Raw genomic sequence first — 27,006 nt, forward strand, 5'->3', positions numbered from 1 at the left:
ACCATTTCCACTAAATGTGGAACCCCTCTAGCAGGCAATCTTTGCTTTCCATTCCCTTCACTAGTTTGGAAGAGACTTTGCCCATGGGCATTAAGGTCTGAAAGCTGCCCTTGTTCAACCATGCCTCCACACTTTTCCTTTTATGTTTAATACTTCTCAATTAACGTTTTGAATTCTTGACTTTATTTCAGAGAGGCTAGTCTGCGACAGATTGCATGTGGATCAGCCTGAAACAGCAAGATGAGGCTTGAGGATTGGATCACTCACCATGAGTTCTCTGGTAATGAGGTCCACATCCCCAGCCACATCCCTGGAGCGAAGTCATGTGTAGACAGGCCTAACACAAGGTACGATCCAGTTGTTAAAAGATTCACATGTGGTAAGCTGGGATGCCATTCCATTCAAGGGGAATGTCCTAGCCAATAGGATGTTTCAGGCATTCAAAATGTATGTGAAAATAATGAATATAAGAACAATGGAATTAGTTGTTAAATTGCATTGATGCCTTATATGTTAATAATGCAAAAGTTAATGGCCTTAATTACTGGGTATCCTTTGTGCTCTTCTATGGACCATGATCTTCTGGTGAGTCTTCTGGTTTCACACAATATGTCCCTTCCAGTATTGCCATTTTCCTGAGCCTTTTAACCTCTTCCTCAAAAGTCTCTCTCTGCAATTTAGGCCTTTGAACTGCACTTGGTGCGGGCCATTGCTCGTTCCAGGTTTCTTGGAGCCACTCTAGCACTGAATTTGCCAGAGTCTCTTTACTAGCTTACAAGGAAGCCCTCATTTCATGAAGTGGGCAAGTCGAATAAAATGTAATGAGTTCCACATCCCTGGCCACATTAAGTCATATGCAAACAGACCAAGGACAAAGTCATATGCAAACATATAAAAGATTCATATGTTTTAAGCTGGGATGCCATGCCACTGAAAGGGAATTCCCTAGTCAATAGGATATTTCAGGCATTGAAAGTCTCAAGAGGCACAAAGTCCATTGGCTAGCTTATAAAGAAGCCCTCATTTCATGCCGCGGACAAGCAGAATAAGACGAAGATCAAGCCAGGAAGTGACAGTCACAGTGAATGAGTTCCAAAGGCAGTCAAATGTTCAGCAGGAGCAAGTATGTTACACCAAAATCAGAGCTCTGATTAGGAAAATCTCAGCTCCTGATACACGGGATTGGGAAAAATGAGTAGATGTTTTTTGAAAATTTTGACTTTTCCAGATCTCTAAATCTTCTGAGCCTGAAGAAGTAGCCCACAGCTCTTCAATAAGAGCTAGCAAACCCCCACAACTAGGAGCAGCAATGTAAGAAGAAAATAGAGGCCTTTCTCCCACATAAAAGCAGGTGTGTGCCTCAGGAGATATCTCCAGTTCCCTTATCAGAGTTACACTTCTGGCCACCAGGCTGATGATATGGTCAAGTCACGGATAGGGACATGGTAAGTCTGATAAGAAAAAAAGGAATATTTTCCCACATATACTGCAAGACCTAGGACTTGTAGCAACAAGACTAGAGGGACTCATTGGACTAGATTCTGGGGATTCTAGGTCAGAGAAAGCAGAAATAAGACTAAATAAGTCAGAGTTTATTGACATGACACTTTCTCAGAACACAGGGCATTGAATTCTGGTACGGACCCCAGAAGATGGGGCAAACTCTGCTAGCGTGACTCCAAGAAACCTGGAACAAGCAATGGCCTACATCGAGTGCAGTTCAAAGGCCTAAATTTCAGAGAGAGACTTTTGAGGAAGAGATGAAAATGCTCAGGAAAATGGCAATCCTAGAAGAAACATATTGTGTGAGACCAGAAAACCCATCAGAAGATCATGGTCTATAGATGAACCCAGAAGATAGCCGGTCGTTAATAGCATAAAAAATGTGCTAGTTACTGAAGCATCAGAATTATTAGGAAGTTCAGTGGTGGCTCTCCAATGCATTCCAGGGCTAAATGCAGAAAAGCCCTGTTGCATACCTAGGCTACCTAAGCACAATGGGCATAATAGTACCTTGATGCAAGAGAAGCTAAGTGATGGAACTTAACCATAAGACACCAGGGACTTGTAATTATCATAAGGACCAATGATGTAAAGTGCCCAATGACCACCAAGGGCACTGCAGAAAGTTATGAAGATGGTTTATAGAACAAAACAGACGGGCAATCAATAAAGGAATAACTCAATTTGTATCATAGTTAGAAATTAAAGATGGTTACTTGAGGTTGAAGGCAGCCATTCCAGTAAAAAAGCACGATGATCCATATATCATTCAGTTTTTAGACCAAGAACTTGTTGACTAAATATGTGACCACATGCAGTATTCACCATAGCAAGTATTCATTGCAGTGATTCTCTTCTCCCCCAAGGAGACCTACTGGCATTTACTCAAATGAGTATACACAAAGGAAAATGTAATACCCACACAGTTAATGGACTACTGAATGCAGCATTCAAGCTGAGACTGGTATCTAGAGATCCAAAGAATCACTGTGGCCCCACTCTTAGAGTGGAAGCTTATGGAGGTCAGATGAGAAATGGAGTCCTGGCCAAGGGTTAGTTTATCCTAGGTCCACTGTGTCTATGCAGCCACTCAGGGATCACTGACTGAAATGTCTAATTCAGATTGTCATACATGGCAGCTGGCACAACCCCCATGTTGAATCCTGGAGAATAACTGTAGACTACCACAAGCTCCTCCAAGTTGTAGCCCTAATTGCAGTTGCAGTGCTACTTGCTGGAACAGACTAATGTGTCTTCAGATAGATACTATGTAGCTATTGATTTCGTGAATAAGTTCTTTTCTGCCTCAATTAGGAAATAAAGTCAAAATCCGTTTGAATTATCATTAAACAGACAATAACATGTTTTTACAATTTTGTCTCGGGGTTATGTTTATTCTCCTGTCCTCTGTCATAATGGAATCTGTGCCAGTTGGGCATCCCACAGAACTTCACATTGATTGATTCCATCAGTGACATCACACTGATTGGAAAGGATGAACAAGAAATGGGTAGTACCTGGCTTTCAAAAGGCGTGGTCACTCCAGAGGAGGGCAGATAAACCCTACAAAGCTCTGGGGGCTTGCCACCTCATACATTTTCTCTGATACACTACAGCCTTACTCAATGTGTTAGTTCTCTAGGACTGCTATAATAAAGTATTACAGAGAGGATGGCTTAAAACAGAAATATATTTTCTCGCAACTCCGGAGTTTGGCTTTTCTCCTCTTTGGCCTTAGCCAGCACTACTATTTGGGGACTCATTGAACACCTGCTACACAAGCATCAAATCCAATACAAAGTTGCATCCCAACCAGGGAACCCATTCATATGGTTTGAATCTGCATCCCCACCAAGTCTCATGCCAAACTGTAATCCCCAGTGTTGGAGGTGAGGCCTGTTGGGAGGTGACTGGATCATGGGGGCAGATTTCCCCATAGTACTGTCCTTGTGACAGTGAGTTCTTGTGAGATCCGGTTGTTTAAAAATGTGTGGCACCTCCTCCATCTCTCTCTTCCTCTTGCTAGGGCTATGTGAAATGCTGGCTTCCCCTTTACCTTTCAGCATGATTGTAAGTTTCCTGAGGTCTCTCCAGAAACTGAGCAAATGTTGCCCTGTTTCCTATACAGTCTGAAGAATCATGAGCCAATTAAACCTCTTTTCATTATAAATTACCCAGTCTTAGATATTTCTTTATAGCAATGCAAGAATGGACTGATACAGAAAATTGGTACTAGGTGTTGGGTATTGCTATAAAGATAATAGAAAATGTGGAAGCGGCTTTGGAACTGGGTAATGGGCAGAGGTTTGAAACTGGATAATGGGAAAAATGTGGAAGACCCAGATGAAGGCAGGAAAATGAGGAGAATCTTAAAGTTTCCTAGATACTTGTTGAATGATTGTAACCAAAATGCTGATAGTGATATGAACAGTGAAGGTAGGCTGAAGTGGTCTCAGATTGAGAGAAGCAACTTATTAGAAACTGGAGCAAAGATCACTTTGTTATGTTGGAGCAAAGATCATTTTGTTATGTCCTAGCAAAGAACTTGGCTGCATTGTGCCCTGGCTCTAGGGATCAGTGGAACTTTTAATTTCAGAGTGATGATGTGGGGTATTTGGCAGAAGAAATTTCTAAGCACAAAGCATTCAAGATATGTCCTGGCTGCTTGTAAAAACCTATGTTCATATGTGTGAGCAAAGACATAATCTAAAACTGGAACTTATATTTAAAAGAGAAACAGAGTATAAAAGTTTGGAAAATTTGCAGCTTAGCCATGTGATAGAAAAGAAAAACTCATTTTAGGGGGAGAAATTCACTGCAGAAATTTGCATAACAAAAAAGGATCCAGGTGCTAATAGCCAAGATAATGGGGAAAAGGCCTCAAAAGGCATTTCAGAGACCTTCGTGGCAGGCCCTCCCATCACAGGCCTGGAGGCCAAGGAGGATTGAATAATTTTATGGGTTAAGCCCAGTGCCCCGCTACCCTGTGCAGCTTCAGGACACCAGTCCCTGCATCCCAAACCCCAGCCACCCCAGCTCCAGCTGTGGCTCAAAGGGGCTCAGGTATAACTCAGGCCATTGTTCCAGAAGATGCAAGCCACAGCCTTGATGGCTTCAATGTGGTGTTAGGACTGCAAGTGCACAGAATGGAGGAGTTGAGGCTTGGGAACCTCTACTCAGATTTCAGAGGATATATGAAAAAGCCTGGATGTCCAGGCAAAAGCCTGTGGCAGGGGCAGAACCCTCATGGAGAACCTCTTCTAGGGCAGTGAGGAAGGGAAATGTGGAGTTACAGCTCTCACACAGAGGCCCCACTGAGGCAGTGCCTAGTGGAGATGTAAGAAGAGAGCTACCATCCTCCAGACCTCAGAATGGTAGAGCCACCAAAAGTTGCACCCTGTGCCTGGAAAAGCCACAGGCACTCAATGCCAGCACATGAGAGCAGCTGTGGGGGTGAATCCACAAAGCCAAAGGGGTGGAGCTGCTCAAGGCCTTGGGACCCCCCCTTGCATAAGCATGCCTTGGATGTAAGACATGGAGTCAGGGGAGATTATTTTGGAGCTTTAGGGTTTAATGACTGCCCTGTCGGGTTTCAGACTTGCATGGGGCCTGTAGCCCCTTTCTTTTGGCCAATTTCTCCCTTTTGGAACAAGGGTACTTACCTAATGCCTATCCCCCATTGTATCCTGGAAGTAACTAACTTGTTTTTGATTTTACAGGCTCATAGGCAAAAGGCACTAGCCTTGATTCAGATGACTTTGGACTGTGGACTTTTGGGTTAATGGTGGAATGAGTTAAGACTTTGGGGGACTGTTGGGAAGGCGTGATTGTATTTTGCAATGTGAGAGGGACATGAGATTTGGGGAGCCCAGGGACAGAATAATATGGTTTGAATCTGTGTCCTCATCAAATCTCATGTCAAATTGTAATCCCCAGTGTTGAAGGTGGGGCCTGGTGGAAGGTGATTGGATAATGGGGTCAGATTTCCCCCTTGGTGCTCTCCTTGCAATAGTGAATTCTCATGAGATCTGGTTGTTTAAAAGTGTGTGGCACCTCCCCACCTTTCTATTCCTCCTGCTCTGGCCATGTAAAGTGCCAGCTTCCCCTTCACCTTCTGCCATAATTGTAAGTTTCCTGAGGCCTCCCCAGAAGCTGAGCAGATGCTGCCATGCTTCCTGTACAGCCTGCAGAATCATGAACCAATTAAACCTCTTTTCTTTTTAAACTACCCAGTCTCAGATATTTCTTTATAGCAGCATAAGAATGAACTGATGCACCCATTGTAGAGAAAATAGGTACAGGAGAGTGTTCATGAATATGGGGTCCTCTGGCCATATTATGCATGCACTATCCAGAAGCTGTCAGCTAAAAGTGCTGGAATGTTCACTGAAGGCACCACTGAATCTCCAGTTCAGCAGCAATACTATTCAAAACCGACGTGCATGCACTAGGATACTCACCAAGGAAAACAGAAAGTGTCTCACTGAACTACAAGCTATGGCTGCCACTTAGGCACCTTGGGCATCTTGTACCCAGGAAGCAGCAGGCAAGAAAAGGAGACATGATCTTGTAGAGTAACTGATGCTGATCAGCAAAAAGAAGGACTGCAGTTACAGAATGGGGATAGGGAATAATACATGGCAAACTCAGGTGAACCACCTAGGCATCTGTTCATACGCTGTTCCTAAATTTTAAATGAGAATGACAAATGTATCAACATGGGCCTGAGTAGAGAAGGAAGATAAGGGCCTCAGGCCATTTACGAATAAGGATTTTGGATCACATCACAAAATCCTGGAAAGATGATAGACAAAGGCAGGAGATTTAGAATGGATAGTGGAAGAGGAAGATTATGAAATGATAGGGCCGGTAGCTCACCCCATTGACTTTATTGTGAGTTTCCTCTCATGAAGAGAGGCCTTGGTGCTCTGGAGGAGCTGCTCCATGTGCACATGAAGTAGATCTGTATGTTACAAGATGCATCATTCAGATATACCTTGTAAAAAGGAATTTCTGCCAGCTGCGAGGAGCTTGGTGAGCTGACAGCCTCCAGCTTTTAACCCTTTCAAGATTGGCCTCAACTTTTCTTAGTGGTCTCCAGCCAATGAGTACAGTGGAGATACTAAGGCCTGGCTATTTCACCCCATGTGGGATAACATGTACTGTGGTGCCCTCCATTGTGCTGAGAGATTCTCTGAAAGTTTGAGGTTAGGGCTCTGACCCTGCTCAGTCCTGCTTCCTCACTTTTCCTTTCACAGGTGTTGCTTTCTCAACAAACCTTGTGCACTCCTAATTCTCATTGTCTGCTTCCTGGAGATGCTAATCTGCAACAAATCACAATTGTATTGTTTTGGTTTGAAGGCAACAAACCATGAGAATAACTATTTAAAAATAAGATACTAAGCAAAAAGTTGAAGTTATTTCACCTAACACTGAAAATACATAAATTTTCTCATTTAATTCTCAAGTATATGATATTCAGTTTTTATCATAAAATGATATACAAAAATAAAACAAGGTTGACAGGATAAAGCCATTCTTATATAAAACAAACTCTGGAATTTTATCCAACTTCATCACCATAATTTTTTTTTTTAAGATTTGGGGTCTCACTATGTTGCCCAGGCTGGTCTTGAACTCTTGGGCTCAAGCAATTCTCCCATCTCAGCCTCCCAAAGTGCTTATCTCCATAAAATTAAAAGTATTTTAAAAGTTAACAGACATTTCTACCTTCTATAGTTAAAAACAAATTGAAGGAGATAACTATACATTATACCAGAAAATAGAATTTAACAGATGCTAAATTAACCAGATTGAATAGCCTAAGAAAGGCTGGAGATTTATCCAGCTTTTACATTTTATTCCAGATATACTTGAGAATAAAGGGTATAAGAACCTTACTCTAAATCACCATAGAAACCCTCTTCATCAAGTACAAAAAGATCATAGGGATCCATGTATATACAGCATCTGAGACTCCTATCAAGTGAATCCTTACAGTAATTCCCAAAGACTCATCTAATAGTCTTCCAAGAAGATGGCAATAGCTAACCAGTACAATTATAGAATCCATCAGGGCTACCACTTATTCCGATCATCTGCATTTCAGATACTGTGCTCTAGCAAAATAAGGTCATTATCTCAGAACCAATTTTAAGAGGGGTGAATTCATTTCCCAATAAGATAAGGTGACCCAAAGTGAAGAACTGATGATCTTACAAGCTCATCCAGGAAAGTATCCAGCCTGAGGGATGACTCAGTTATAACTACTCACTGGGCTCTAGGAGCACAATAGTCAATGTGTGTCACGAACATTGAAGTTCCATCTCTCCACCACATGGCAATCAGCTGAACTTCTCACTATAAATAGAAATTATCTGGCACTTATGCAAGAAAACCATGGCCAGTCCTTGGGGGAGAGAATTCCCTGTCCTGACAGATGAGTATCAGCTAAATTACTCCCATCCCTTCTTCCAACCTGTATAGCTTCTGTCTTATGGCTACTATAACCAGTGGCATGGATCTCAGTGGAGAAGAAATCAGAGATGTCTATATAATAGTGGAGCACAGATGATTTTGAAGCAAAGGATGAGAAAGCTAGGAGAATGAAGAATCTACTCTATCCCCTGACCCTGCCCCTGCCCCTGCCCCTGCCCCACATCATCACTTTGGATACCAACCCAGTAAATGTTGAAATGGGTGTCTCTAGTTGGTATAGTTTTTGGAGAAAAAAAGGCCTTAGTGAAGGAACAGGTACAAATTAAGACAAAGAAGTAAAGAAAATAATTTGTGAATAAGGGGACTTTATCATAAGATTGAGGCAAAATGGATGTGTTCACTCACACCCCTCTTTGCCTGATTAACTCCAATTGAGCCTTTAAGAATCAATTTAGTGGTCAAACATTAAGAAGAATTTTTCTTGTTCTTCACGTCCCCTCACAAATCTTGACTTCGTATTACTTCAAAATGTTGCCATAGTACTTACGATTGCATTTACCATCTTCCATTGCAATTGTCTTTTTGAACTGAAATTTAAATCACATACTATAAATTCACACTTTAAAGGTGCACAATTCAATAGATGTTAGTATATGTACAAAGTTATGCAATTATCACCAATGTCTAGTTACACATTTTATCACACCAAGAAGAAACCTCATATTCAATAGTAGTCATTGTCCAATCTCCCTTCCATCCAGCCCTTGGAAACCATGAATCTACTTGTCTCTATAAATTTACTGATCCTGGACATTTTATATAAATGGTATCATGCAATAAGTAGTCTTTTTTTGCCTAGCCTCTTTTGCTTAGCCTAATGTGTTCAAGGTTTTTCATGTTGTTGCATGTAACACTACTTTATACCTTTTGATGACTCAATAGTATTTTATTACACTTAGGTACCAAATTTTTTATCCATTCATCAGTTGATGGGTTGGACAATTTCTACCTTTTAACTACTATGAATAATACTGCTATTGACATTTGTATGTGAGTTTTTAAGTGGACTTAGGTTTTCAATTCCCTTGAATATGTGTTTGGTAGAATTGCTGGGTCATATAGTAACTCTACGTTGAACTTTTTGAAGACCTGCCAAACTGTTTTCCATTTCCCATTCCCACCAACAATGTAATGCCTTTCATTTCTCTAGTCTTCAAGCTTCTTGAGGGTGAGAACTAAGTCTTGTTTTCTATTGTATTCCTAGAGCCTACAGCATAGAGCCTAATGCACTATGGTTGTCTATATTTGTGAAAGACTGAATAGAAGCCCAAAATAATTTTTTAACATTTTTGCCTTCTTCTTGAACATCCCTAATCAAAATATACCTTCCTGATATCTTTAACTTTCATCTCTCCAGACTTTTTGCCCTACGAAGCTGTTGTGAATAATTAACATACTCCTAGATACCAGCACTTCTTGAAATAGGTGCTCTGTGATTGCTAGACCAAAGAATTGTGATCTACTTGGAGTTGCTCACCAGCATATTAAAGAAGTTAATGTGAGATGATCTGATAGTGGAACCAAGTGTTTCCAAGTTGCCAGCTGGCAGGCAGTCAGATGTTCATGCATATTTCAAAGTGATCCTCCAACAAATATAGGCACAGGACATATTTGGCTCTAGGACACCATCTGCTGGCCCTGCTGTCAACAACACTAAATGAACCTGGAAGGGAATGGACTACCACATGGGGCAAAAAGCAACATATGTTACTCATCCCATTACAAAGGCAACCAGAGAAGATGTGCAGATGAAAGGGCCTTCAAATTCTAGCAGCTCTGAATGGGGATTAGTCTCCCAAAACTGGCTTATAAGTAGCCTGATGACTTCCAGCTCTGACTGGTTAAAGAGACTATTGCATAGAGGAAATACCTACTTTGATCTTCAAACACAAAATGGACATGTGATGTGGATAGAACTTAGACTTTAGACATGAATAACTCCTCTTGATATGAAATAGGTTATATCACTCATAAAATCGCATGTGAATTTACATGAATTCCTTGTAAAATCTCACAAAAATATTTCCACTTCTGCTCCTGACTGATAGACATTTATTGATTCTCACAAAAAGAAGACTCTCCCTGATGTTTTACATAAGACACATTTCAAACATTACATTGTACACAGAAAAGTAGCCTCATTTCAATTTTCCAAAAATAGAAGTTGATAGTGAATAACTATGTTCGGTAAATTCCTGAGATTTTACATAAATTACCTGTGATAAGCAGAATGCCCCTTTCTCACATTAATGGGATTAAGGATATCCATTCTCTAATCCCAAGAACTGTGAATATGTTGCATTACATACCAAAAGATCCTTTGCTTCATGAACAGACACTTTTCAAAAGAAGACATACATGCAGCCAACAAACATATAAGAAAAAGCTCAACATCACTGATGATTAGAGAAAGGCAAATCAAAACCACAATGAGATGCCATCTCACGACAGTCAGAATGGTGATTATTAAAAAGTCAAAAAACTACAGATGTTGGCAAGGTTGTGGAGAAAAAGCAACACTTTTACACTGTTGGTGGGAGTGTAAATTATTCAACCATTTGCCAATTCTTCAAAGACCTAGAGACAGAAATAGCATTTGACCCAGTAATTCCAATACTGAGTATATACCCAAAGGAATATAAATCATTCTATTATAAAGACACATGCATGTATATGTTCATTGCAGCACTGTTCACAATAACAAAGACATGAATCAACCCAAATGCTCATCAGTGATAGACTGAATAAAAAAAATACAGTACATATACACCATAGAATACTATGCAGCCATAAAAAGAATGAGATGATGTCCTTTGCAGGCACATGGATGGAGCTGGAAGCCGTTTTCCTCAGCAAACTAACACAGGAGCAGAAAACCAAACACTGCATTTTGTCACCTCTAAGTGGGAGCTGAATGATGAGAACACATGGACAGGACACATGGAGGGGAATGACAAACACTGAGCCTGTCAGAGTGGGGCTTGGTTGAAGCAAGAGCATCAGGAAGAATAGCTAATAGATGCTGGGCTTAATACCTAGGTGATGGGATGACCTGTGCAACAAACCACCATGGCACATGTTTACCTATAACAAACCTGCACATCCTGCACACGTAACCCTGAACTTAAAAGTTGAAGAAATAACAAACGAAGGGCCTTTGCTGATGATATAATAAATATTATTGACTTTAAAACAGGGAGATTATCCTGGATCATTAGATGGGCATAGTGTAATCACATAAGTCCTTAAAAGGAGAGATATTTCTTGGACCAGAGTCAGGAAAGAAGCTTCTGAAGAGGAAGTTGGAGAAATCTGAAGGGTAAAAGGGTCTTGACCCACTGTTGCTGGAGGGAGTGGGAAAGCTTAAAAAGAAACATGAGCAGCTTCTAGGAGCAAAGACCAGCCCCCAAATGACAACCAAGGAAGTAGAGAACTCAGCCATATAATCATAAGGAATTGAATTTGGCCAGCAACCTAACTGAACGTGGAGGCAGTTGCATCCTCAGAACCTCCAGACAAGAATGCCATCCAGCCAACACCAGGATTTCAACCTTGTGATATACTATGCAGAGGGCCCGGCCAAGCCACACTGTATGGACAGAACAATGAAAAAAGAAATGTGTGTGTGTGCGGTTTTTTTTTTTTTTTGAGACGGAGTCTCTCTCCGTTGCCCAGGCTGGAGTGCAGTGGCGCTATCTCGGCTCACTGCAAGCTCCGCCTCCTGGGTTCACGCCATTCTCCTGCCTCAGCCTCCCGAGTAGCTGGGACTACAGGCGCCCACCACCACGCCCGGCTAATTTTTTGTATTTTTAGTAGAGACGGGGTTTCGCTGTGTTAGCCAGGATGGTCTCCATCTCTGACCTCGTGATCCGCCCGCCTCCACCTCCCAAAGTACTGGGATTACAGGCGTGAGCCACCACGCCCAGCCAGAAATGTGTTATTTTAAGTCATCAAATTTGTAATAATGTGTTATGGCAGCAATAGAAAACTAACATATTCCCAAATATCAGTATGTTAAACTTCAGTATACTATGGTTCTGAAAACACAATTACCATTAGAATGGCCACTTCTGATTGCATATTCCCAGGACCAAAGCACATTCCACTACAATGTTATTGTTTATAATGTGTACCTGGGAAATTTATGCTCATAATTACTGAGTAATTTTAAAGATGTTATCCAATGATAGTATACTGATTTCTAAGTAATTATCCTCCCCAACATTTATACTTTAATGATCCACTTTTAAAAATGAAATAGATTATTACTTTGTCAACTAGTTAGGTCTTTATAAAATTGCCTGACAAGTTTGATGCAGTTCGCCTTAGGAATATATCTCTTTCATTATATGTTTTAACATATTTCATTAGATTTATGTTTAATATAACCACATATTATATACTAACATATATAAATTAGGCATATAAACAAAAGTTAGTGATTATTAAAAAGTTGAATGAATTAATGCTTAGAAAAATGTGAGAACATAAATGATACTAAAGATTTACAGACCTCAAAGTACAAAGAATTCTAAGGCAAAAGTCATTCATATTTTTAGTATATAAATGTATAAAACCAATAACATCAAGTTACTTTTTAACAAGACTTTATTGGTATGATGACCATATTTTGGTATTTATATTTCAAATTAGTAGCTTGAAGTTGCATGTGGCTTTAGTGCAAGCATATTATAGTTGCTTCAGTTCCTCATCTGCAGAACAAATGTTTAGGATATTCCAAGTTTTACCTGCTCCAGCCAGCGCTTCTAAATTAAACAATGCAAATGAAATCGAATTACTCCAGAGGTCTAGAATATAACATAAAATCTGGATTTGGAACATGGACGCTTACTTTTGCTGAGCTCTTTCAGCCAGTCTTGCAATCTCTATAGCTGCTTTCCTTGCTTCAAAATCTTCCCTTTTCACTCTCTCTCCAGTCCCTCGGTAACCTAGCTCCACCAACTGGCGGGCAAGCGTTTCATCCTAGAGAGAAAATCAGTTGTTAGGTGAGTGGGCAAATGAGACATACTACTTTTACTTACTTACATCTTACATCTGCAATGTATACCAAGCAATTGCTTTAAATGAAAAATTAAATGTATTTAAAAACTAGACATGATCTATTAGATATAAAAAACTAGAATTTTTCTAATAATACATTTATACACATCTTATTTAGTCTTCCCTTTCCCATATATTTAAGATGAAAAAAAGAAAATGTCAATTGCTAATTTTTCTCTGAGGGATTAGAGAACAAAAGTCTGTTGTGTTTTTAATCAATTTATGAGAACAGCTGTAGGTAATTAATAGAGTATCTTTAAAACAATAAAAATAGAGACAATGGTACTCATACACAAAAGACGTTTTAAAAACCGATGGCACAAAAAAAAAAAAGAACCAGCTGCTTCGAGAGAGCTCAATGTTTTAGAGCCTTACTTCCTTGAAGTCAATTAACTGATGGCACAGAACATTATAACTTCAAATACAAAATAAAGAGGAGCAGATGAATTTCTTACTTAACTATGAAGATTGTTTCCATATAATGTTGGTACCAATAAAAACAGAAAAGTAGAAACCCAAGATCACCACAAAAAAACTTCAAATTGAAAAAAAAAAAAAACTTCCCAGTATTTTAGGCCTTACACTTTTCTTACTTTAAGAATTATCGCATACATCTTTGTCAGTTGCATGGTATACTTAAAAAAATTGTTTCCCCATGATTTGACAAGGTACCATTTTTCATAAAGCTATTAGTATAAAGATTAAAGTATTAAACAACAGTATTTATATATTAATAGTGGCCATTATCATTTTAATTAAATATAAAATATCTAAAACATAGTGAAAACAGAATCTATTTTATTATTAAGACCTAATTACTATATCGCTGTTGAATGCAAGAACTGTCTAACAGTTAAAGAAGAAAACTTAAGATGTCTAGTTAACAGTCTATTCAAACCATAGTGGTTCAAGTTATAAATATTGAAACAAAATAAGAAATTATATACTGTAAACCTAGAAACCTGCCACTTTTCTTTTATAATCATTAAAAGCAAATACTAAACTCCACGAAGCAATGTGTATACATTTGCCAAATGATTACAATGCAAAGCAACAGGTCTTGGAAGGCCCAAGGCTATTATTCTTGTTTCTGAGACACTCCCTTGCTTAATAGATTTCTCTATTCCTGTATCCTTTAGTGTGAACCACAAAACTGAACAAATATCTCCACCTAGTGGAATTAATCTTTAATAGAAATACCGATGCAGATTTGGGGATTAATTTTACAAAAGTGAGATCATTTGAGTAAGAATTTTCTTAAATACATTTCTAAATGTGAATTTGTAGAAAGGACTTTCAGCTCAGTGAGGTTGTGGGACTCTTCTGTAGGAATATAAATTCCTTGTGGTCAAACATAGAATTTTGTATAATAAAGATTACTTACAATTTGCTATATTTATTTTGTATACTGAGTGAATTTTGTATCCCTGTGTGCTTTAACTGGGTTACACAAAATCATTTGGACAATTCTGGACTCACCAGTGCTAAAATATATTGCAAGAAATGGCATGATCTATTGAGAAAATAAACTGAAAGTCGATATTGATTGCCTCACTTACCATTATCATAACCTAAACTGGTGGAATCATGAGTCATCTGTCCATTATGACAACGTATTTCTTGTATGTCTCAAAATATACTAGTTAAGAGCAAAGCTACTAGCCCAAAGGAAGTACAATGCCCAAGGTTATCTGAGGAATCTGAGACTTTCTTGGGGGATTTGGCTTAAAATGGAATCTTGACTTGCATATTCGAACACAACTTTTTCCCAACCCCCAAAATAATGTATTTAAGGGACACAAAGAAAGACAAAGTCTCAGTGACAAACTCTAAGACTTGGCAGGTCTCATATTGCCAGAATCCAGAAGAATTATCCACCAAATATAAGGTAGATAGACTTGAATTGGAAAATAAAATCTATAGGTCCACTGGAAAGTTTGTTTTTTAAAAATTGCATACCCTTTTTACATTATCTGCCCTAGGATTCAGAAATGTGAAATCTATAACAATCAGAAGGCTAGTGGCTGGCCACTTACCTATCAACTAAATGAGTGTTACTAAATTCATTTCATCTATTTCTACTTACAATAGTAATACATTATTGTTGTGGAAAACCTAAAGATATAGGACAAACATATCATCCACATCATATATCACTATGATCTTAGCACTCAGAGATAATCACTGACATCTTGGGGTATAGCCTGTCAATCCTTGCTCCTGACATGTGTGTGGGTGTGTTGGATTTCTTTAAACAAAAGTAGTATCATGACTCCTGCTTGCAGGGCAGAGAGAAGGCACCTAGACCTGTACCCACCAGCACACCTTCCTCAAGCCAACACCGTCTCCAGCACAGTCTCCAGTAGGGGCTCACTCCCCCTCCAGCTGCATTGCCTCTGTCACTGTGGTGAGTGCTGCAGGGAGGCAGGCACCTCAGCACCTGCTACACTCTGCTGTGGTTGCCACACTTCACCCTGCTCCCCCAGTTCAGTGAATTCCAAACCTCAAGGAGCAAGAGAATAAAGTCAGGGCCCAATACAAGTCCCCCAGACTTAGAGCACACAGTCCAGGAGCTGGCAGGTAAGCACTGGCCCCCTAAAATCTCCCAGAAATGAAGCCAGTCAGCTGGATCCACTTTATACCATAGCCAAACCCTCAAAGTCATCAAATAGGAGAAAAGAAAAATAAAACCCATCCCAAAGTCAGAAACCTCAAAAATTGAAAGTACATAAGCCCACAAGGGTGAGAAAGAATCAGCACAAGAATGATGAAAACTTAAAAAACCAGAATGCCTTCTTTCCTCTTAATGACCACATCACTTCTCCAGCAAGGGTTCTGAACAGGACTGAGATGGCGGAAATGACAGAAATAGAATTCAGAATATGGATAGGAACAAAGATCATTGAAGTTACAGGAGTATATTGAAACCCAATGCACAGAAGCTAAAAATCATGATAAAACAATGCAGGTGCTGACAGACAAAGTAGACAGTAGAGAAAAGAATGTAACTAACCTGATCGAGCTGAAAAACACAATATGAGAATTTCATTATGTAATCACAAGTATTAATAGCAGAATAGACCAAGTGGAGGGAAGAATCTCAGAGCTTGAAGACTGGCTTTCTGAAATAAGACAGTCAGACAAGAATAGAGAAAAAAGAATGAAAGGAATTAACAAAACCGCTGAGACATATAGGATTAGTAAAGAGATGGAATCTATGACTCATTGGTGTCCCTGAAAGAGATGGGGAGAATGGAAGCAACTTGGAAAATGTATTTCAGGATATCATCAAAAGAACTTCTCCAATCTAGCTAGAGGAGGCAATTTTAAAATTCAGAAAATGCAGAGAACCCCAGTAAGGTACTTCACAAGAAGATCATCTCCAAGATACATAATCATCAGATTCTCCAAGATTAAAATGAAAGAAAAACTGTTAAGGGCAGCTAGAGAGAAGCATCAGATCACCTACAAAGGTAAATCTATCAGACTAACAGCAGACCTTTCAGCAGAAACTCTACAAGCCAGAAAAGATTAGGGGCCAATATTCAACATTCTTAAAGAAAAGAAAATCCAAACCAGAATTTCATATTTGGCCAAACCAAGCTTCATAAACAAAGGAGAAATAAGATCCTTTTCAGACAAGCAGATGCTGACGGAATTTGTTACAACCAGACCTGACTTATAAAAGCTCCTAAAGGAAGCACTAAATATGGCAAGGAAAGACCATTACCAGCCACTACAAAAACACACTGAAGTACATAGACTAGTGACACTATGAAGCAACAACATAAATAAGTCTGCAAAATAACTAGCTAAAACTGTGGTGACAGGATCAAATCCACACATATCAATACTAACTTTGAATGTAAATGGGCTAAAGGTCCCGATTAGAAGACATAGAGTAGCAAGCCAGATAAAGAACCAAAACCCATTGCTGTCTTCAAGAGATCAGTCTCACAAGCAATTACATACATAGGCTCAAGATAAAGGAATGGAGAAAAATCTTCCAGCAAATGGAAAATAGAAAAAAGCAGGGGTTGCAATCACAGTTTCTGACAAAACAGACTCTAAACCAACAAAGATAAAAAAAGACAAAGAAGGGCATTACATAATGGGAAAGAGTTCAATTCAACAAGATTTAATTATCCAAAATATATGTGCACGCAAGACAGGCGCACCCAGATTCGCAAAGCAAGTTCTTAGAGACCTTCAAAGAGACTTAGACTCCCACACAATAATAGTGGGAGATTTTTAACACTCTACTGACAATATTAGACAGATCATCGAGACAGAAAATTTCAAAGATATTCAGGACCTAAACTCAGCATTAAATCAAATGGAACTGATAAATATCTACTGTCTACCCCAAAATAACAGAATGTATGTTCTTCTCATTGCCACCTGTCACATATTCTGAAATCGACCACATAATGAGAAGTAAAACACTCCTCAGCAAATTCAAAATAATTGAAATCATAACCAACAATATCTTGGACCAAAGCACAATCAAATTAGAAATCAAAACTTAAAAATTCAATCAAAATCATAAATTACAGGAGAACTGAATAATCTGCTCCTGAATGACTTTTCAGTAAATAATGAAATTAAGGCAGACATCAAGAAGCTCTTTAAAACTAAAGAGAACAAAGGTACAATATGCTAGAATCTCTGGGACACAACTAAGACAGTGTCAAGAGGGAAATTTATGGCACTAAATGCCCACATCAAAAAGTTGGAAAAATCTAAAGTTAACAACCTAATATTACAATTAAAAGAACAAGAGGATCAAGAGAAAACAAATCCCAAAGCAAGCTAGCAGAAGACAAGAAATAACCAAAATTAGAACTGAATTAAAGGAGATTGAGACACACACAAAAAAAATTCAGAAGATCAACAAATACAGAAGCTGGGTTTCTTGAAAAAATTAATAAAATAGGCCACTAGCTAGACTAATGAAGAAGAAAAGAGAGAAGGTTCAAATAAACACAATCAGAAACAACAGTGGGATAAAACCACTAACCCCAGAGAAATATAAACAACCATCAGAGAATATTATGAACACCTCTATGCACATAAACTAGAAAATCTAGATTAAATGGGTAAATTACTGGACAAATAAACCCTCCCCAGACTGAACCAGGAAGAACTTGAATCCTTGAATAGACCAATAATGAGTTCTGAAATTGAGTCAGTAATAAATAGCCTACCAACCAAAAAAGCCCAGGATCAGATTAATTCACAGCTGAATTCTACCAGATGTACAAAGAAGAGCTGGTACCATTCATGCTGAAACTATTCCAAAAAATTGAAGACGGGGAGAGTTCTCCCTAACTCATCCTACAAGGCCACTATCATCCTGATACCAAAACTTGGCAGAGATACCACAATAAAAGAAAACTTCAGGCAAATATCACTGATGAACATTGATGCAAAAATCCTCAATAAAATACTGACAAACTGAATCCAGCAGCACATCAAAAGCTTATCCACCACAATTAAGTTGGCTTCATCCTTGGGATGCAAGGTTGGTTCAACATATGTAAATCAATAAACATCATTCATCACATAAACAGAACTAAAGACAAAAACCACATGATTATTTCAATAGTATGCAGAAAAGACCTTGGATAAAGTTCAACATCCCTTCATGTTAAAAATTCTCAATAAACCAGGTATTGAAGGAACATACCTTGAAACAATAAAATCCATTTATGACAAACCCACAGCCAATATCATACTGAATGGGCAAAAGCTGGAAGCATTCCCCTTGAAAACTGGCACAAGACAAGGATGTCCTCTCTCACCACTCCTATTTAACACAGCATTGGAAGTTCTGGCCAGGGCAACCAAGCAAGAGAAAGCAATAAAGCGTATTGAAATAGGAAGAGAGGAAGTCAAATTGTCTTTGTTTGCAGGTTATATGATCTGATATCTAGAAAATCCTATCAACTCAGCACAAAAGCTTCTTAAGCTGATAAGCAACTCCAGCAAAGTCTCAGGATACAGAATCAATGCACAGAAATCACAAGCATTACTAAACACCAACAACAGACAAGCAGAGAGAGAAATTAGGAATGTACTCCCATGCACTATTGCCACAAAAAGAATAAAACACCTAGGAATACAGCTAACAAGGGAGGTGAAGGAACTCTTCAAGGAGAACTACAAACTACTGCTCAAGGAAATTAGACAGGACACAAGCAGACGGAAAAACATTTCATGCTCATGGATAGGAAGAATCAACGTCGTGAAAATGGCCATACTGCCCAAAGCAATTTATAGATTCAATGCTATTCCCATTAAACTGTCACTGAAATTTTTCACAGAATTAAACTATTTTAAAATACATATGGAACCAAAGAAGGGCTCATATAGTCAGGATAATCCTAAGCAAAAAGAACAAAGCTGGAGGCATCATGGTCCCTGACTTCAAACTACAAGGCTACAGTAAACAAAACAGCATGGTACTGGTACAAAAGCAGGCACATAGACCAATGGAACGGAATAGAGAACTCAGAAATAAAGCCACATGTCTACAACCATCTAATCTTTGACAAACCTGACAAAAAAGAGCAATGGGGAAAGGATTCCCTATCTAACAAATGGTGCTGGAAGAACAGGCTAGCCATATGCAGAAAATTGAAACTGGACCTGTTCCTTACACCATACACAAAAATTAACTCAAGATGGATTAAAGACTTAAATGTAAAACCCAAAACTGTAACAACTCTAGAAGAAAATCTAGGCAATACCATTCAGGACATAGCCATAAGCAAAGGTTTTATGATGAAATCACAAAAGCAATTGCAACAAAAGCAAAAATTGACAAATGAGATTTAATTAACCTAAGAGCTTCTGCATAGCAAAAGAAACTTTCATCAGAGCAAACAGACAACCTATAGAATGGGAGAAAAAACTATCGTCAGAGTGAACAGACAGCCTAAGCAGAATAGGAGAAAAATTTTGCAAATTATGCATCCAACAGAGGTATAATAACCAGCATCTGTAAGGAACGTAAACTTACAAGAAAAAAACAATCAACCCCATTAAAAAGCAAAGGACATTGGGAGGTCGAGGCAGATGGATCACGAGGTCAGGAGTTCAAGACCAGCCTGTCCAAATGGTGAAACCCAGTCTCTACTAAAAATACAAAACATTAGTCAGGTGTGGTGGCACACGCTTGTAATCCCAGCTACTCAGGAGGCTGAGGGAGGAGAATTGCTTGAACCCGGGAGGCGGAGGTTGCAGTGAGCTGAGATCGCGCCACTGCATTCCAGCCTGGGCGACAGAGCGAGACTCCATCTCAAAAAAAAAAAAAAAAAAAAAAAAAAGCAAAGGACATGAACACTTTTCAAAAGAAGACATACATGTGGCCAACAATCACATTTTAAAAAGCTCAACATCACTGATTATTAGAGAAAAGCAAATCAAATCAAAACCACAATGAGATACCATCTCATGCCAATCAGAATGGCTACTACTAAAAAGTCAAAAAATAACAGATACCGGCAAACTTGCGGAGAAAAAGGAACACTTACACATTGTTGGTGGGAGTGTAAATTAGTTCAATCATTGTAGAAGATAGTGCAGCAATTCCTCAAAGACCTAAAAACAGAAATACCATTTGTCCCAGAAATATCATCCCTGGGCATATACCCAAAGGAATATAAATCATTCTATTATAAAGATACATGCACATGTATGTTTATTGCAGCACTATTCACAATAGTGAATCAATCTAGATTCAATCTTAATGCCCATCAATTACCAACTGGATAAAGAAAATGTGGTACATATATACCATAGAACACTATGCAGCTATAAAATGAATAAGATCATGTCTTTTGCAGGGAAATGGATGGAGCTGGAGACCATTATTCTTAGCAAACTAACGCAGGAACAGAAAATCAAATATCACATGTTATTATTTAAAAGTAGGAGCTAAACAGTGAGAACACATGGACATATAGAGGGAAAAAATACACACTGGCAGCTATCACAGGGAGGAGGATGGGAGAAGGAAGATCAGGAAAAATTACTATGGGTACTAGGTTTAATACCTGGGTGAAGAAATAATCTGTACAACAAATCCCCATGACACTTTTAGCTATATAGCAAACCTGTATACATAACTCTGAACTTGAAATAAAAGTGAAAAAAAAGTCATATATATGCTTTAAAAATTAAAATATGTTGTAATTAATAAAGTTCAAATAAAGGTCATTGAAAAGTTTGCAGATTTGATCATTTAAACATTTTACCAAAAAAAGTGAATCATGCTATGTAAAATCTCTCATGACCTACTTCTTCAACATTTAACAGTACATCTTGAACACCTTTCCATTAAGTATATATACAATAAAACTTTAGTGATTACATATTCCAAACAATCTGTAAGGACAGATATTGTACATATTAATAATTTATTATTGTGCCTTCAGGTCACTGCCTTCCTCAGAAATGAAAATGATATGAAATCCTAATTTGATTTGTATTGCTTTGATTACTAGTGAGATTCACCATCTGTTCACACATTTATCAGTCATGTGCATTTCTTCCTTTTGAATTGTTTTGAATTATTAAATGAACCCTTTGCTCATTTATTACTAACTAGTAACAACTTTGTGTGTGTAATAAATATATTAAATAAGCGTCTGCAAAATATCTACAAACAGTCTTCCTGGGTCATTGTTTTCCCGAAACTCTTAATAGTTCTTACTCCAAAATGTTCAAAGCATTTAGGATATATTTTGGTGCCTGGTGTTGAAAGAGAAATACTTTTACTTATTCAAAAAGTTTTTTTATTCCAAAAGACACAGCTGAAACAGTGTTAAGTATTGCTTCTTTTCTCCACTAATTTGAAATTTTACATTTCTGTATACTCAATTCTTAAGTATATTAGAGGTGATTTCTCTATTTCTATTCTGTACTATTAATTAGTTTCTCTGCTCGTTCAACTGTATCACAGATAGTGTAGATACTGCCCTCTCAACCTGCCCAGGGAGAAAGCCCCACCACAATTTGTTTGACCTCCACAGATTTCAAGCTTCACTTGTATCAAGCTAACTGCTTCCAGGAACAGCTACTTGACTCAAGATAGAAAGGTTAGAGTTGGGAGTGTCAGAAAGCATGGCATATTCAAATACCATCTTCTACTAATTTTTGGCAATCTGGATAATTTATAATACCAGATTTCTTAATGTTAAAACAATATGACATTTTTGGAATAAGCTTACAGCAGGAGGCGTCTCCCCAAAACAGACTTTGGGATGCGGATTTGTGTGCAGAAAATTTACTGGAGAGCACTCTCAGAATTTGCACTTCCAGAGGGGTGAAGAAAGCAGGATTGGACAGTGAGATAATTTATAACCCAGGGCCTCAGCAGCTCTGGAGTTGGATGGTCCTTTCGAGATGACCCAAATTGATTAAAGTGGCCACATCTTTTTATCCACAATAAGCAGTAATTTAAAGAGAACTGCCCCAAGAAGGGAGTATGACTTTGGAAGAGGTGTTTAGGGTGACTACAATCAGCCTAGTAAGGGGTTTGTCAATTTTATTGATATTTTATAGGAGTAATTTTTGATAGCATTGATCTCTATTTTTTTTCAATTTTCTACTTCACTGATTTCTGCTCTTTGTTATTCCTTCTGTCTACTTGCTTGGACTCAATTTGTATTGTTTTAAAGCTTCTTAAGGTAGAAGCTACTATCAATTTCTAGACCTTTCTCCTTTTCCCATATAAACTTTTAAATCTGTAAATTTCCCTCTATAGATTCCTTTATGTATATCCAACAAACATTTATATATTTTGTTTTCTTTTTTACTCAAATCAAATTTTTTTTCTAATTTTTCTTTTCTTTTTTGACGTTGGGTTATTTAGAACTATGTTGTTTATTATCCAAATATTGGGGAATTTGAGGGGTATATTCCTATAGCTCATTTCTAGTTTTAATTCTGTTGTGATCACAGAATATACTTTTGTATGATTTCAGTATTTTAAATGTATTGAGACTTGTTTTATGACCCTGCATATAGTCCCTCTTCATAAATGCCCCATGTGCATTTGAAAAGAATAGGTATTCTATTGTTTTGTGAACTGCTCTTTTATTTATTTTTTTTTTTTGAGACAGAGTCTCACTCTGTCGCCCAAGCTGGAGTGCACTGGCACAATCTTGGCTCACAGCAACCTCCACCTCTTGGGTTCAAGGGATTCTCTTGCCTCAGTCTCCCAAGTAGCTGGGATTACAGGTGTGCACCACTGTCCTCGCATAAATTTTGTATTTTAGTAGAGACGGGGTTTCACCATGTGGACCAGGCTGGTCTTGAACTCCTGACCTCAAATGATTCACCCACATCAGCCTCCCAAAGTGCTGGGATTACAGGCGTGAGTCACTGCACCTGGCCTTTGACTGCTCTTTAAATCTTTTACATACTTAACATTTATTCTAACTTCTGGTTCTATCAGTTACTGAAAATGGAATGTTTATGTCTCTAGAAACAATTGTGAATTTGTCTACTCTTTCAATCCTTATCAATTTTGCATAATGCATTTTGAGAATCTGGTATGAGGCATGTAAGCTAAATGTTTATTAAAATGTATTGACTGACTCATTTATCTATATTAAAAAGTCCTTCTTTTTCCCTGAAATACTTCTAGTTCTAAGGTCTACTTTTCCTGATATTAATATAGACATTATAACTCTCCTTTTCTTTATGCTTGTATAATACATATTTCCCATCCTTTTAATCTATTTAAAATTATCAATTAATGTTAATATAAAATTAACATTATATTAACATTATTTATAAATCATAATTAATGATTAATAAATCATTAATTATAAAACCACTTAATGTATTAACATTAATATATTGTTAATTTAATGTTATTAATATATTACTATAAATATAACATTAATATTCTTAATGTTTTATTATTAATCTATTAATGTTAATACACTTACATTAAATTGTATTATATTTAAGGTGGGACAGCACATATGGCTCTTGAACTTTTATCTATTCTGACCATCTGTGCCTTTAAATTGAAATGTTTAGATCATTTTCATTTAATGTAATTTTCAGTATGGTTGGGTTTTAATATACTACCTTGTTATCTCTTTCTTATTAGTCCCATTTGCTTTGATATTTGATTATTTTTGCTTTCTGTTTTTTGTTTCTTATTTCCATTTTATCTGCACTATTACGTTTTTAGTTATATGTCTACTTTATTTTTCAGCAGGTACTCTGTGATTTACAAGAAGAATTATTAGCTTATTACATTCTACTTTCGAATAATATTACACCATTTCAAGAACCCATTGCAACATTATCCTCTGCTATCTTTTGTGCTATTGTTGTTTCATATTGTATTTCTGTGCAGCATGTTATAAACCACAAAGTGCAATGTCATTATTTTTCTTTAAAAAACCAATAATCTTTAAAGAAATATAAAACTGAGAAAAAAATTTGTATTCACATATTTAGCATTTCTGGTGCTTTTCATTCATTTTCATTTTGATCCAAGTTTCCTGCTGATATATAATTTTCCTTCAACCTGAAGAACTTCATTAAACATTTCTAGTAATATATATCTGCTAACAACAAATTATCCCGGCTGGAAAAATAAATTATCTCACCTTACTCTTTTCTTCTGATACAGTGTTCTAGGTTGACTTTTTTTCAAATCTTTCAGCACTTTAAAGATGCCATTCATTTTTCTATGGCTTGCATTGTTTCTTTTTTTTGTTTATTTATTTTTTACTTTAAGTTCTGGGATACACGTGCAGAAAAGGCAGCTTTGTTACATAGGTATACATGTGCCATGGTGGTTTGCTGCATCTATCAACCCATCATCTAGGTTTTCAGCCCCACAAGCATTAGCCATTTGTCCTAATGCTCTGCCTCCCCTTTCCCTCCACTCCCGACAGGCCCCAGTGTGTGATATTCCCCTCTGTGTGTCCATGTGTTCTCACCGTTCAACTCCCACTTATTAGTGAGAACATGCGGTGTTTGGTTTTCTGTTCCTGTGTTAGTTTGCCGAGAATGACAGCTTCCAGCTTCATCCATGTCCCTGCAAAGGACATGAACTCATTCTTTTTTATGGCTGCATAGTATTCCATGGTGTATATGTGCTGCATTTTCTTTATCTAGTATATCACTGATGGCATTTGGGTTTGTTCCAAGTCTTTTCTATTGTAAATAGTGCTGCAATAAACATATATGTGCATGTGCCTTTATAGTAGAATGATTTATAATCCTTTGGGTATATACCCAGTAATGGGATTGCTGGGTAATATTCAGTCATTCCTGTCTTTGGTTTACTTTATAATGTGTTCTTTTACTTTTGTTTTTAAGATTTTCTCTTTATCACTAGTTTTCAGTGATTTTACTAAAATATTCCTTCGTGTGGTTTTCTTTGCATTTATTCTGCTTGGAATTCATTGAACTTCTTGACTCTGTGGGTTTGCACTTTTCATAAAATTTGGAAACTGTTTAGCCATTACCATTTAAAATGTATTTTATTCCTTCCTTCCCTTTGTTGATTTTGGACTCCATTTAAATGTATGTTAGATTGTTTGACATTGCCCCACAGGTTACTGAGGCTGTGTTCATTTTTGTTTATGTCTTTTGTTATTATCTTATTCATTACTGGTGAACAGAGTTGTTTTCACTCAATTTTCAATTTCCTTTCTAAGCTCACTTATTTGTTATAATAGGATTTCAGCATTTTTTCTTGTACTTTCATTGTAGATAATAATATTGCCTATATGTAATTATATTCTGACTCTTTTCAAATATTTATGACACTTTCCTTAAATTGCAGCACTGCACAGCTAGACTGCCAATAAAACATTACTAGTAGTAGCAACCATTTTTATCATGTTTCTAATTCTAATGCTAACCATTCAAGTGTTTAAACACTGAGTATGATGTTTTCTGTAAGTGTTTGAAAATACTCCTTATCAAGTTATAGTAAGAATGGCTTTAGAATCTTATCTATGCTTTTTCTTCATCTATAGAAATAATCTTTTTTTCTTTTTACATTTAACATCATGAGTTCACCTTTGCAGTCCTATAACAAATCATACTATTCTCACTCTGACATTATTATTTCTTAATATATTCTTGGATTCATTTTAAATTTCTTTCATTCAGTTCATAAGTAAAATTAGTCTTCAGCTTTCTACTTTGTTTTGCTTTTTAAAAATTGATGTCACGGCTATGCATGTCCTGTAACATTTGAGAAACTCTCATCCTTTATTTGTGCTAATTTTTATTCATACAAGTCAGACATAAACATATTCTCCATGTGAAATATTAAAACATGGCATATGTAGTGAATTTGTATTGCATCAAATTATCTAAGCTGAAACTTCATTTCCCATAATTTTACTTCCTTGGATAGTTACATGTCAGGGTGAACCACAAGAGACATTTGTAATACATTTAGAAAGGAGAAGCGAAGGAGCAGCAATATTGTTTTAGCTTTTGGAGGCTCTCTTCCTTAAGCTTCTCCAACTTCTGTGTCAAGTGCATGGTTAGCTCTGTGACTAAAGGTGCCAGCTTCTCCTGCAGAATGCCCCTACCATCAAAATTGTATGGCAGGCAGGGTCACAAGCACCTGACAGATGTTTCAGTCTGTCCTCATGGATTCTAGGTTATCCTTGCAGGTCTCAGTGTGACTTCAGGCTCCAGGACCAGACACCAAAGAAACAGTCTTTCATCAACCGTGTAAACAGCTCTCATGTTGTATAAGGTCAAAACTCTATAAAATAAATTATGTGGCTCATATCTGTCTGTGTGTGTAGTCCATGGAATGCAGAAGCAAAAGTTATTTAGTTTATCACCTTTAGACACCTGAAATAAAGATGGGATTTTAGGCAAACATGTGTTTGCTGCTATATTAGTTTGGGATTCCTAGGTATTTCATATATATGGGAG

At 37.5% G+C, this 27,006-nt stretch overlaps 1 protein-coding gene across 2 annotated transcripts in view; it reads right to left on the reverse strand.

Annotated features, from left to right (window-relative positions):
- CFAP299 (cilia and flagella associated protein 299) overlaps nucleotides 1-27,006 on the reverse strand; it is a 697,187-nt gene that overhangs the window by 622,983 nt on the left and 47,198 nt on the right. For both annotated transcript variants that reach the window (XM_055297202.2, XM_063611178.1), the window contains one exon: nucleotides 12,854-12,984. In XM_055297202.2, the coding sequence (XP_055153177.1) occupies nucleotides 12,854-12,984 (131 nt within the window). The remainder of the gene's footprint in view (nucleotides 1-12,853; nucleotides 12,985-27,006) is intronic.

Source organism: Symphalangus syndactylus, chromosome 10 (assembly GCF_028878055.3).
Source record: "Symphalangus syndactylus isolate Jambi chromosome 10, NHGRI_mSymSyn1-v2.1_pri, whole genome shotgun sequence".
NCBI classification, from domain to species: domain Eukaryota; kingdom Metazoa; phylum Chordata; class Mammalia; order Primates; family Hylobatidae; genus Symphalangus; species Symphalangus syndactylus.